Here is a 13,170-nt window from a genome sequence, read left to right as displayed (position 1 = left end):
GATGTAGAATCCTTATACCTTAAATATCTATTGGGTTCATATGACTTTGAATGGGTTTCTCTTACCTACAGTAACTTCAAAGCTGATCGGTTTATCTCCAGTCTTCCTGTCGATCAGTGTAGCTTCAAAAAAGGATCCAAAAAGTAGAAAATCTTCAACTTTTTCTTCTTGGATCTGCAAAAGTCACAGACATTACTGACTAAAGAGTCCTCATTGCCTATAACAATGGTAGAGTAAAACAAGGGTGTCAGGAGGACTCCCGGATAAATGGTCTGCCTCCTGGTCTCCTGGAAGGCAAGGCTATCCTCCTAGATGATCAGTAATTACATTGGTCATGATGCTTTGCCTATACTAATGGCCAGAGCATATTCTGGAGATGTAGCTACGATCAACTTCATGCATTGAGTTCCACAAACTTAGACTGAGCCAAACATTTAATAACTTATTAATGTATAGACTGACCTCAGGAGGAACGTCAAAAGGCTCAACTTCAACCTGAGTAGAGTTTGTCTTATCGGCGCCTGCCGGAGCTTTTGCCTCTTCTGATCCCTTCTCTCCTTTTTCTTTTCCTGACCCTTTTGATCCTTTTGAATCTTTCAAAGGGATTTTGATGTCTTTGATGATTTTAGAAAATTTTGACTCATGAGCTCCCCCCGAGAGAATCTCTACCGCAATTTCAATTAAAATACGTCCCCTGAACGAGACACCTTCCCCATGACCCTCATTAAGTTCTTGATAGTCATCCATCAAAGTAGTGTTACGAGGGGAGCCGTACAAATTTATCCAGGCTGGACCAAAAGTTGGAAGGAACCCTAGAGTATACAATATAAAATATAAAATGGTAAATTACTATTGGTGGAAATAACAAGTGATATTAGCAGAACATATAGTGCTGAACATTATTACTCTGTCTGCATTAAAGGTTCCTTCCCATCTCGTAAACTGATAGTGAGGACGTTATCATTATATGACTGGTGGAGCATAACCTATGAGACCAACAACAGTCCTGATAATGAAGGGACAGGCCGTCTCATACATCTCTAAGTTTTCACAGCGTGACACTCCTGGCCACCTGGTTGGGATATATAGTGGAATATAACTGCTATAATACTGCTCCAATACAAAAGAATATAACTACTATAATACTGCTCCTATGTACAAGAATATAACTACTATAATACTGCCCCCTATGTACAAGAATATAACTACTATAATACTGTCCTATGTACAAGAATATAACTACTATAATACTGCTCCTATGTACAAGAATATAACTACTATAATACTGCTCCTATGTACAAGAATATAACTACTATAATGCTGCTCATATGTACAAGAATATAACTACTATAATACTGTCCTATGTACAAGAATATAACTACTATAATACTGTCCTATGTACAAGAATATAACTACTATAATACTGCCCCTATGTACAAGAATATAACTACTATAATACTGCTCCTATGTTCAAAGAATATAACTACTATAATACTGCCCCCTATGTACAAGAATATAACTACTATAATACTGCTCCTATGTACAAGAATATAACTGCTATAATACTGCCCCTATGTACAAAAATATAACTACTATAATACTGCTCCTATGTACAAGAATGTAACTACTATAATAGTGCTCCTATGTACAAGAATATAACTACTATAATACTGCCCCTGTGTACAAGAATATAACTACTATAATACTGCCCCTATGTACAAGAATATAACTACTATAATACTGCTCCTATGTACAAGAATGTAACTACTATAATACTGCTCCTATGTACAAGAATGTAACTACCGTGTTTCCCCGAAAATAAGCCACCCCCGATAATAAGCCGTAGTGGGGGGTAGAGAAGGGGCGGCTAATATAAGCCATACCCCGAAAATAAGCCGTAGTGGGAAACACGTGGAAAATATAAGCCATGGTACCTTTTGACTGCCTCGGTCCCCTCTGTCCTCTCTCTAGTGGCCCCGAGTGCAGGGTTAACTTTCTGTGTGCCCCGGCCGGAGCTCTGATTGGTCCAGCGGCTCCCCAGCATCTCGAGCGCTGATTGGCTCAGCAGCTCTTCCCCTGTTCAGCGGTCACGTGGGACCGCTCATTAGAGAAATGAATAGGCTGCTCCACCTCCCATAGGGGCGGAGCCGCATAATTCATTTCTCTAATCAGCGGTGCCGGTGACCGCTGACAGAGGAAGAGGCTGCGGCACCGAAGACCAGCTGTCCGGGGGAAGGAGCGGGACGCCGGGAGCAGGTAAGTATTACATATTCACCTGTCCTCGTTCCACACGCCGGGCGTCGCGCCATCTTCCCGGCGTCTCTCCTCACTGACTGTGCAGGTCAGAGGGCGCGATGACGCATATAGTGTGCGCGGCGCCCTCTGCCTGATCAGTCAGTGCGGAGAGACGCCGGGAAGATGGCGCCGAGGAGCTGCAAGCAAGAAAGGTGAGTATGTGTTTTATTATTTTTATTGCAGCAGCAGCACAGCTATGGGGCAATAATGGACGGTGCAGAGCACTATATGGCACAGCTATGGGGCAATAATGGTGCAGAGCACTGTATGGCACAGCTATGGGGCAATAATGGTGCAGAGCACTGTATGGCACAGCTATGGGGCAATAATGAACGGTGCAGAGCACTATATGGCACAGCTACTTTTTGGTTAAAAAAAAAAAGTCGCCTTTTTTTTGGCTAATATAAGCCATACCCCGAAAATAAGCCATAGTGGGACTTTTGGGGGTAAAAAGAATATAAGACACTGGCTTATATTCGGGGAAACACGGTACTATAATACTGCTCCTATGTACAAGAATATAACTACTATAATACTGCCCCCTATGTACAAGAATATAACTACTATAATACTGCTCCTATGTACAAGAATATAACTACTATAATACTGCCCCTATGTACAAGAATATAACTGCTATAATACTGCTCCTATGTACAAGAATATAACTACTATAATACTGCCCCTATGTACAAGAATATAACTGCTATAATACTGCTCCTATGTACAAGAATATAACTACTATAATACTGCCCATGTACAAGAATATAACTACTATAATACTGCTCCTATGTATAAGAATATAACTACTATAATACTGCCCCTATGTACAAGAATATAACTACTATAATACTGCCCCTATGTACAAGAATATAACTGCTATAATACTGCTCCTACGTACAAGAATATAACTACTATAATACTGCTAACTTTGTACAAGAATATAACTACTATAATACTGTCCCTATGTACAAGAATATAACTACTATAATACTGGCCCTATGTACAAGAATATAACTACTATAATACTGCCCCTATGTACAAGAATATAACTACTATAATACTGCCCCAATGTACAAGAATATAACTACTATAATACTGCACCTATGTACAAGAATATAACTACTATAATACTGCTCCTATGTACAAGAATATAACTACTATAATACTGCTCCTATGTACAAGAATATAACTACTATAATACTGCTCCTATGTACAAGAATATAACTACTATAATACTGCTCCCTATGAACAAGAATATACCTACTATAATACTGCCCCTATGTACAAGAATATAACTACTATAATACTGCCCCTATGTACAAAAATATAACTACTATAATACTGCCCTTATGTACAAGAATATAACTACTATAATACTGCTCCTATATACAATATAACTACTATAATACTGCTCCTATGTACAAGAATATAACTACTATAATACTGCTCCTATGTACAAGAATATATCTTATTATTATCATTATCCAGGGAAGATTGTAGAAATCACGGGACCCCTTGGAAAAACTCAGAATGGGTCAGTTTCTTACCCAGAGCTCTAGTAAATAAGAAGATAGATGTCCCCTCATGACAGGATCTGATAGACTGAGTGTAACAGTACTGTATAATACTGAAGCAAAACTAAAATTATAATCTCACCCTTGTCGCCATCTTGCTCATCAGAAATCTTTTTCAGGTCTATGAAGTGAGTGGCTAAAGCCACGTCATTCATGCTGCCCTCATCCCACACTTGGATCTTCACGCGGCGACACAATGGAGGGAACATCTCTTTGAATATGATCTGCTCGTGCCATACAGGTTCTGCTGTGTTCTTCTGAGCTGTGGTTCGACCCTAAATATATATTATTCTTGTGTTATTATATGCTACCATCAGTGTCATAGAGTGATGTAGGATGAAGGATAAAAATAAGGTCCCTTTCAGGAGCTGCTTGACACTAGCACACTCTTAAACATCTGCAATAACAAGTTCTGGTGTCCCGTACCATTTTTATTTTTATGATACATTGTTACTGCATTTCTACCCGGGACTCATAGGCAATATTGGACGACGTACACTCTGTCCAGTGAGGAATACTGATATGGGTGGGACCTAGGTTTAGCGATCAGACAGGCTGAATGGAGGTGTGTGCTGTCCAGCCGCAAATCGGGAGTAATCGGCTCCCTGTTGTGGCTAATGGGGTGGAACCACACCCTACTTAAACTAACGGCACACTGATGGGAGTTTCCAGATATTGCTTGCTGTTGTCCTTGTACTCGGTCCTGATCCTGTTTTTATACAGATTCGGACCTGGCTTGATTTTGTCTACTGGTTCTGTCCTAGGTTGTCTCCCCTGATACTACTTTAGGTTAACTCCTGCTCAAAGGAGTTAAAGAACAAAGGGAGAAGGCTGGGGTTCTTCTTGGGTCTCATACAGAGCGGCTAGTGCCAAGTCTGACTGAGGTAGGCTTTTTGAGCTGACAGTATCTTCCAAACTTAATGATTCTCCTTATCTGCGACCAATGCAGCACCTCAAAGGCATATTTTTGGGGGCGTTCAGAGCTCATGGCACCCAGACTCTTATATTGGGGACCACATAACATACCAGTATTACAAATGAGGCATGGCAGGCATCTGAAATGTAATTTTGCATTGACGCCTCCTCGATAGATTCTTACAACTCAAAAGATAGGAACAGTCCTTAAATGGCAGCATGGTGGATCAGTGGTTAGCACTACAGCCTTGCAGCACTGGAGTCCTGGGTTCAAACCCCACCAAGGACAACATCTGCAAAGAGTTTGTATGTTCTCTCCGTGTTTGCGTGGGTTTCCTCCGGGTACTCCGGTTTTCTCCCACATTCCAAAGACATACTGATAGGGAATTTAGATTGTGAGCCTCAATGGGGACAGCGATGATATTGTGTGCAAACTGTAAAGCGCTGCGGAATATGTTAGCGCTATATAAAAATAAAGATTATTATTATTATATGGGACCTTTGCAATCATTTGAAGTAGACAATACCCTTTAGGCTATGTGCACACGTTGAGTAAATGGATGCAGAAATTTCGGCACCATTTCTGCATCTCTTGGCAGGAAAAACACAGCTGCAAAACTGCGCGTTTTTGATGTTTTTTTAATGCGTTTTTGCCCTGCATTTTTTTGACTGATTTGAGTGAGTTCAATGGTGAAAAACTGAAAAGAAAGGGAATGGCACTCACCATCCAAAATCCAAAACTTTATTGCAACATAAAAGTTTTCAGAAGGGGAGCAATGTGAACAAAGAGCGGACAGGTGCTGCTGTAGACTTTTATGTCGCAGTGAAGTTTTGGATTTTTGGACGGTGAGTGCCATTCCCTTTCTTTTCAGTTGGACATTGTATGCTTCTTTCTGGACTGAGCACCCGTTCCTTTGGGGCGATAAAGCGCTATACTTGTGTGTGTGAGATTCTTTGGTCTGAACCAGTATCAGGAAGGTGCAGTGGTGCGGATTGACTTTGTTTCTTCACTTTGTCTCAATGGTGAAGGACGCTGATAAACACGCACAGAGAACAGACATGCTGCAAATTATTTTCTGTGCCAAATCTGCAAGTCAAAACTACTCAACGTGTGTACGACACTTCAGGTTTCTATTTCTCTTAGCTGCCATCAGGATTGGTTTATGTTTTGCTAGCAAATCTGCATGGCAAAAATCGCACCAAATCTGCAATGTGTGCACAAGACCTTAGTCTTCTAATCAGCATGACTTACCATTTGTCCAGCAAATAAAACAACCACATAGGGGTCCACAAGGTCCTTGCTGTCTCCAATAAAGGCTTTTGTGACATTGGCCATAATGCTAGAGTTGATCTTGGGGAGACCTTCTGCTCTGTAGATCCTCACGTAGAATCTGGCCCATGGTCTTTCAGATGGAAATCCTTTAGGTATCAATAAGTTCCTTCAAAAACACATGGGACATGTATGAACAGATGAAAATAAAAGTTGAAAACGAGCCTTATTTCTCAGAACTGTGCCCCATTCTTAAGGTTTCTTTATTTGTAGAAACTCTACTTTTTTTGTATAAAAAGTGTCCGCGCATTCGAACTTCCACTCCATTCATTGTCTATGTGGGGACTACCAGAGATAGCTGAGTACACCTCCTGTGGATGGGGGATAACTTCCAACATTGGGAATAACCTCTTTAGGTCTCATTTTGGCTGCTGTACCATTGGGTGCAATTTCTGGGAGAATTTCAAGGTTTCAAGGGAATTTATGTACAGGAACTGAGTGTAATAGTACTGTAGACAGGGACACACAAGTGTTCTCCAAACGGCTCCTGCTTCTCCTGTTCTTTATTGATTGTGCATAAAATAATTACAAAACCTATACATCCAGCACAAAAGAAATTAATCCCAGCTTGGCCAAATTTGGAATCCCCGACCAATTGTCCTGTCATTATTTTACATGAAGGATAGGTTCATAACATGACGTGATACCACAAAGTCAAAAAAAGCCATCCAGATGTACAGAATTTGTCATGCACCAATATGGGAGCCCTGTTACGGCTCTGAACAAATAAATTATTATTATTTAGTTTTAGTTATTAATATTGATTTTTAGATCATCATTGATTCCATGGCGCTGTACATGAAGAGGGGTTACATACAAAACACAAATATAAACAACAGTGAACAAACAACAATGACAGACTGGTACAGATGGGAGAGGACCCTGCCCTCGGGGGCTTACAGTCTACAGGATAATGGGGCGGGAGACAGTAGGTTGGGGGGTTGCGACTGCTCCTGTGGTGGTGAGGCGGCAGCAGGGGTCATTGCAGGCTGTTAGCTTGATTGAGCAGATGGGCTTTCAAGTTCCATCTGAAAAGTTCCAAAACTGGTGGATAATCGGATGTGTTGGGGCACAGAATTCTAGAGTATGAGATGCTCGGGAGAAGTCTTGGAGGCGATTGGGTGAGGAACGTATAAGTGTGGAGGAGAGAAGATGTTGAGAAGACCAGAGATTACGAGTTGGAAGGTAATGGTAGACTATTTCGGAGGAGACAGATTATGGACAGTTTTGTAGGTGAAAATACTTTGATCTGGAAATTTTGGGGAATTGGGAGAAAATGAAGGGATTTGCACAGGGGAGAAGCGGGGAAATAGTAGGGCAAAAGATGGATTAGTTGTGCAGCAGAGTCAAGGACGGACTGGAGAGGTGAGAGAGGGTTAGTAGGCAGGCCACAGATGAGGATATTGCAGTCGTCAAGGTGGGAGATGACGAGGCCATGCACTAACATTTTAGTAGATTGAGGGTAGAGTACAGGACGGATTCTGGAATTGTTTTTGAGTTGGAGGCAGCAGGAGGTGGCGAGAGCTTGGATGTCCGGTGTGAAGGACAGGGCAGAGTAGAGGGTTACTCCAGGGCAGTGGATTTCTGGTATAGGGAAAAGTGTGTTATCATTTATTGTGATAGATAGATCAGGTAGGGAAGGTAGGTGAGATGGAGGAAAGATGATGAGTTCAGTTTCGTAATAACCACGTGCATGGGATCTAAGGCTGGAACCTAGCTTGTCCCAGTTCTACAAATGATTCTATATGTTTTATTTCCATACATATATCCAATTCCAATTCCTAAAAAGTTTGGGTGCTGTGTAAAATATAAAGAAAACTAGGCTGCAATGCAATGTGACTTAGTTAAAAATTGACCCTCTAGCTGTTTCTCATTAGTACCACTTGCTTTCCCAGCCTTCTGATATAGAGTTTACAAAGAATTTTTTTTTTTAACTATGGGCCTACCTGTTAACCACTTAACTTTTCTACCTAGCGCCGGCTCAGAGTAGTCAATGACTGCTCCTCGTCAACAGAGCAGCTTTTCCTCTTATAGGCTGCTCTGACGATGGGGCATTACTGCCGACGTCATGCTGATTTACAGATGGCTCCCCGCAGTTAGGCAGCTGGATGTTAGTCAGCATGATGTTGGAAATCACACCCCATCAACAGAGCAAAGAGGAAGAGAAGCCACTGCTCTGTTGACGTGACATCAGTGGAAGCCGCTGAATCGCTGGCAGTAGACATCAGTGACCGCTCTGTGGCGGCAGAGATTGGTGCCGGGCATTACAGGCAGGTAGGTACCAATTGCCTGCCTGTTTATTTTTTTTCTACTATGGGCCTAAAAAATGTCATGGATAAACCCATTAAACCTGTCGCAGCTTGTTTTGAGATGCGTCGCTGCCATCAATTTCTAAATGAATTAATTCTTCCAAATAAAATGGAAAAATGTCCAACGTTCACCTTCTGATCTATGGTTTATGTTCTGTTGTGCATAAAATATGGCGTTAAGAAATTCACAAATGATTGCATTCTTGTTCTCTTTACATATCACACAGCATCCCAACTTTTTTTCTTTTTGGGGTTGTATGAGTTTTTATATGTTCATACTTCTCTATTTGTTCTTCTGCATCACTGATTTTCTGAGACGACTGTATGCTGTCCCCTTTGCCGGCCACGCTGATGTCACATTTGAGGTAGCCCTTCACTCCAGTCCTAATATCAGCTGGGTCCGTAAGGACAGCCCACTTATCGAAGAACTGATGTCCTGCAAGATATAACATTCAACTATGACACAAACATTCTGCATAGTGAAAACACATCATACAATGCGAAGCAGATAGAAAGAGTGTCTTCTCCCTACCATACATATGCATTACACTAATCAAATCATTTTCAAATTTAGGGGGCTTCTGCACCCATGAAGAAAATGAACTCAATCCTTTATTAAATTCATCTTTCCTAGCGGTTTTATGTTATGTTGTCAATGTATGTCAACCGAGGTGAAAGTCAGATGATGAACACGTCCATCCAGATCTGTCCACGGTTGGGTAATTTTTGTCTTTTTATTTTTCCAGGTGGTGCCAATGATGGATGGCTGATGTGGTGACAGTTTTACAAATGATGAAGAACAGTAGTTATTATACGCTTAAAGAAGACCTTTCATCATTGTTTTCAGGTTGAAGTGGACACACAATGTAATAGTGTGTTTGATAATTGTAACGCTGGTGGGTGTGGACACACTGCGCCACGGGCTTGGCTTACCCTGGAGGGGCATGACTAAGAAACTATCTGGTTTCTGCCAGCACCTCTGGTGGTGAGGATTGGGTTGGTCACAAGTAGTCACCTAGTACCACTTCAGGGCAGTCCCCTGGACTGCAGCAGCTGACAGGAGTACGAGAGGTATGGGTAGGCGGTACAGGAGGGCACAGACAAAAAATGTGGTTAGACATGCTGTGGTCAGGGCAGTCCGCACAGGATCAGAAGGCATAGTCAAGTCAGGAGCGGAGAGGTCAGACAGGATGGGAAAACTACCGGTTCGGTAATGGGGAATGAATTGACGAACATGAATGTGAACTACAAGAACCAAACAGTTGAGCAAGGAGTAATGGGATGAGCTTCCTAGTATAGGGTCTGCTCGCATGAGATAAGCCAGTGAGCCAGATCTCTGCAGGACACAGCACGGTTAAACATTTTTTGTAACACCCACTTGGACCTAACAAAAGTTAACTCATTAGGTGCCATAAACTTTGATTTTTAATATCTCTGCCTAATAAAAAATAAAATGGGACATGAATCTATCTTGAGAACTGGGACTCATTGTGGAATGTTAGCAGTGGAAACGTAGCCGAGCATGTGCAGCTGTATTCATTTCTATGGGAGTGCACTTGGAAATTTTTGAAGCTACTGTAGAAATTAATGCAGAGTGCGGCGCTTGCATGGCCCCCTTTCCAATCCTGTCGATACGCCATAACTGTTAAATATGGGATAACCTCCTCGTAAGGCAACCCTTGTTCATCCATACAATTGGTGGTGGGGGTTACCTGGTCAAAAAAGAGCAAAAAGTCATCCTAGAAAGGTAACACCTCTAACTACAGTAGATAACACAGGATCCCCCATTCACAATAGGTGATGTCACAGCTCACCTCCTCCTGTACAAGGACTGATAATACCTCTATATACAGTAGATAACACAGGATGCACCATTCACAATAGGTGATGTCACAGCTCACCTCCTCCTCCTGTACAATGACTGATAACACCTCTATATACAATAGATAACACAGAATCCACCATTCACAATAGGTGATGTCACAGCTCACCTCCTCCTCCTGTACAATGACTGATAACACCTCTATATACAATAGATAACACAGAATTCACCATTAACAATAGGTGATGTCACAGCTCACCGCCTCCTCCTGTACAATGACTGATAACACCTCTATATACAGTAGATAGCACAGCATCCACCATTCACAATAGGTGATGTCACAGCTCACCTTCTCCTCCTGTACAATGACAAATAACACCTCTATATACAGTAGATAACACATGATCCACCATTCACAATAGTTGATGTCACAGCTCACCTCCTCCCCCTCCTGTACAATGACTGATAACACATTTATATACAGTAGATATCACAGGATCCACCATTCACAATAGGTGATGTCACAGCTCACCTCCTCCTCCTGTACAATGACGGATAACACCTCTATATACAGTAGATAACACAGGATCCACCATTCACAATAGGCGATGTGACAGCTCACCTCCTCCTCCTGTACAATGACTGATACCTCTATATACAGTAGATAACACAGGATCCACCATTCACAATAGGCAATGTCACAGCTCACCTCCTCCCCCTCCTGTACAATGACTGATAACACATTTATATACAGTAGATATCACAGGATCCACCATTCACAATATGTGATGTCACAGCTCACCGCCTCCTCCTTTACAATGCCTGATAACACCTCTATAGACAGTAGATAACATAGGATCCACCAATCACAATAGGTGATGTCAAAGCACACCTCCTCCTCCTGTACAATGACTGATAACACCTCTATATACAGTAGATAACACAGCATCCACCATTCACAATAGATGATGTCACAGCTCACCTCCTCCTCCTGTACAATGACAAATAACACATCTATATACAATAGATAACACAGGATCCATCATTCACAATAGGTGATGTCACAGCTCACCTCCTCCTCTTGTACAATGACTGATAACACCTCTATATACAGTAGATAACACGGGATCCACCATTCACAATAGGCGATGTCACAGCTCACCTCCTCCCCCTCCTGTACAATGACTGATAACACATTTATATACAGTAGATATCACAGGATCCACCATTCACAATAGATGGTGTCACAGCTCACCTCCTCCTCCTGTACAATGACTGATAACACCTCTATATACAGTAGATAACACAGGATCCACCATTCACAATAGGCGATGTCACAGCTCACCTCCTCCTTCTTTGCAATGCCTGATAACACCTCTATGTGCAGTATATAACACAAGAGCCACCATTCACAATAGGTGATGTCACAGCTCACCTCCTCCTCCTGTACAATGACTGGTAACACCTCTATATACAGTAGATAACACAGAATCCACCATTCACAATAGGTAATGTCACAGCTCACCTCCTCCTCCTGTACAATGACTGATAACACCTCTATATACAGTAGATAACACAGGATCCACCATTCACAATAGGTGATGTCACATCTCACCTCTTCCTCCTGTACAATGACTGATAACACCTCTATATACAGTTGATGATACAGGATCCACCATTCACTACAGATGATGTCACAGCTCACCTCCTCCTTCTGTACAGTAGATCACACAAAATCTACCATTTACTATAGATGTCACAGCTCACCTTCTCCCCTTTACTGCTCAATAACTTTCGGTCAGATTAGACGCTCAGAAGGCTACTATATCAAACAAAAGAGTCTGAGACAGTCTATACTGTAGCTGGTAATGTCCATGTGAAGTGAAGTTTTAGCCTAGTGACTAGGGTGATAATTGAAAGATTTTTTTGTTAAATTTATTACAGTGAAAAATGTACAAAAAAAATTCATCTACCATAAAATCTTGATTTAAACAATAGTGACTTTCTGGTAACACGTTCCCTTTAGGCGACTGATCTGTGAGACCTGCCATGCTTGGACTCATCGTCAGCGACTAATCCTAATGAACTGTATTTCACGCATTGCTTTGTCACTCGGAGAAATAACATGAGCTTCTCTTTCAGCTCTAAAATGAGAAATTAGTAGAACACGTCTTGCTCCATTAACTCCGCTGAATTTGGTGTTTGTTACACTATTAATGGTCAATGAAAAATTCTAGGAGACATCAATAGGAGATCCTTGTAATGAAGTATTGTATCATCCTCCGACAATGGTGAAGAAAATGAAATTACAAGACGGCTTCACGGCTGATGTTCAGTGGAATGACTGCTGTCACAACGTCACAAAGAGCTGACGCCTTAATAGACGTGAAATATGCATAAAACATGACAGACAGGCAGATATATTCAGAGATAAATAGATGGATGTAAGAATCAGTGATTTTTCTAACATGAGCTAAGTTGCATCAATCAAACATATTATGCCATTTGTGAATTTTTTAGTTGGAAATATATGTATCTAGCAAGATTATTGACAAAGCTCAAAAAACGTCTTTTTTTTTCAGCCCAAAAAATAAGAGTCATATTGAGATCGACTCCCGGTGATTAGATCCCGGCATACTCATACATTACCTTGTTCATTGTACACTGTGCCCAGATCCAATCTACACGAGCCAATTAATACACTTCCGATCAGCTTGTTGTGCATAACCTGTAAACAAAAAGAATAACGAAAATTTGCTGCACGTGTTGTTTTTATTTTGCAGCATCGTTTTGCTTTTTCTACCCTGGATCCCTGGTGGTCTAGAGCAGTTTTTGGGTTAATATAAACATCCCTGGTCTATGGCAGTGATGGGGTTAATATAAGCATCTCTGATCTAGGGAACTGATAGGGTTAATGTAGTTTGT

General features: G+C 41.4%; 1 protein-coding gene across 2 annotated transcripts in view; it reads right to left on the bottom strand.

Moving 5' to 3' along the window:
• Positions 1 to 13,170, bottom strand: part of FER1L6 (fer-1 like family member 6) — a 181,733-nt gene that overhangs the window by 93,457 nt on the left and 75,106 nt on the right. For both annotated transcript variants that reach the window (XM_077271183.1, XM_077271184.1), the window contains 6 exons: positions 12,895 to 12,973; positions 8,703 to 8,859; positions 6,037 to 6,223; positions 3,952 to 4,144; positions 463 to 812; positions 66 to 174 (listed from right to left, as the gene is read on the bottom strand). In XM_077271183.1, the coding sequence (XP_077127298.1) occupies positions 66 to 174; positions 463 to 812; positions 3,952 to 4,144; positions 6,037 to 6,223; positions 8,703 to 8,859; positions 12,895 to 12,973 (1,075 nt within the window). The remainder of the gene's footprint in view (positions 1 to 65; positions 175 to 462; positions 813 to 3,951; positions 4,145 to 6,036; positions 6,224 to 8,702; positions 8,860 to 12,894; positions 12,974 to 13,170) is intronic.

This window comes from Ranitomeya variabilis, chromosome 6, assembly GCF_051348905.1.
Source record: "Ranitomeya variabilis isolate aRanVar5 chromosome 6, aRanVar5.hap1, whole genome shotgun sequence".
In the NCBI taxonomy this organism is placed as follows: domain Eukaryota; kingdom Metazoa; phylum Chordata; class Amphibia; order Anura; family Dendrobatidae; genus Ranitomeya; species Ranitomeya variabilis.
The sequence above is the reverse complement of the archived record's forward strand: the minus strand, read 5'-3'. Positions and strand labels throughout refer to the sequence as shown.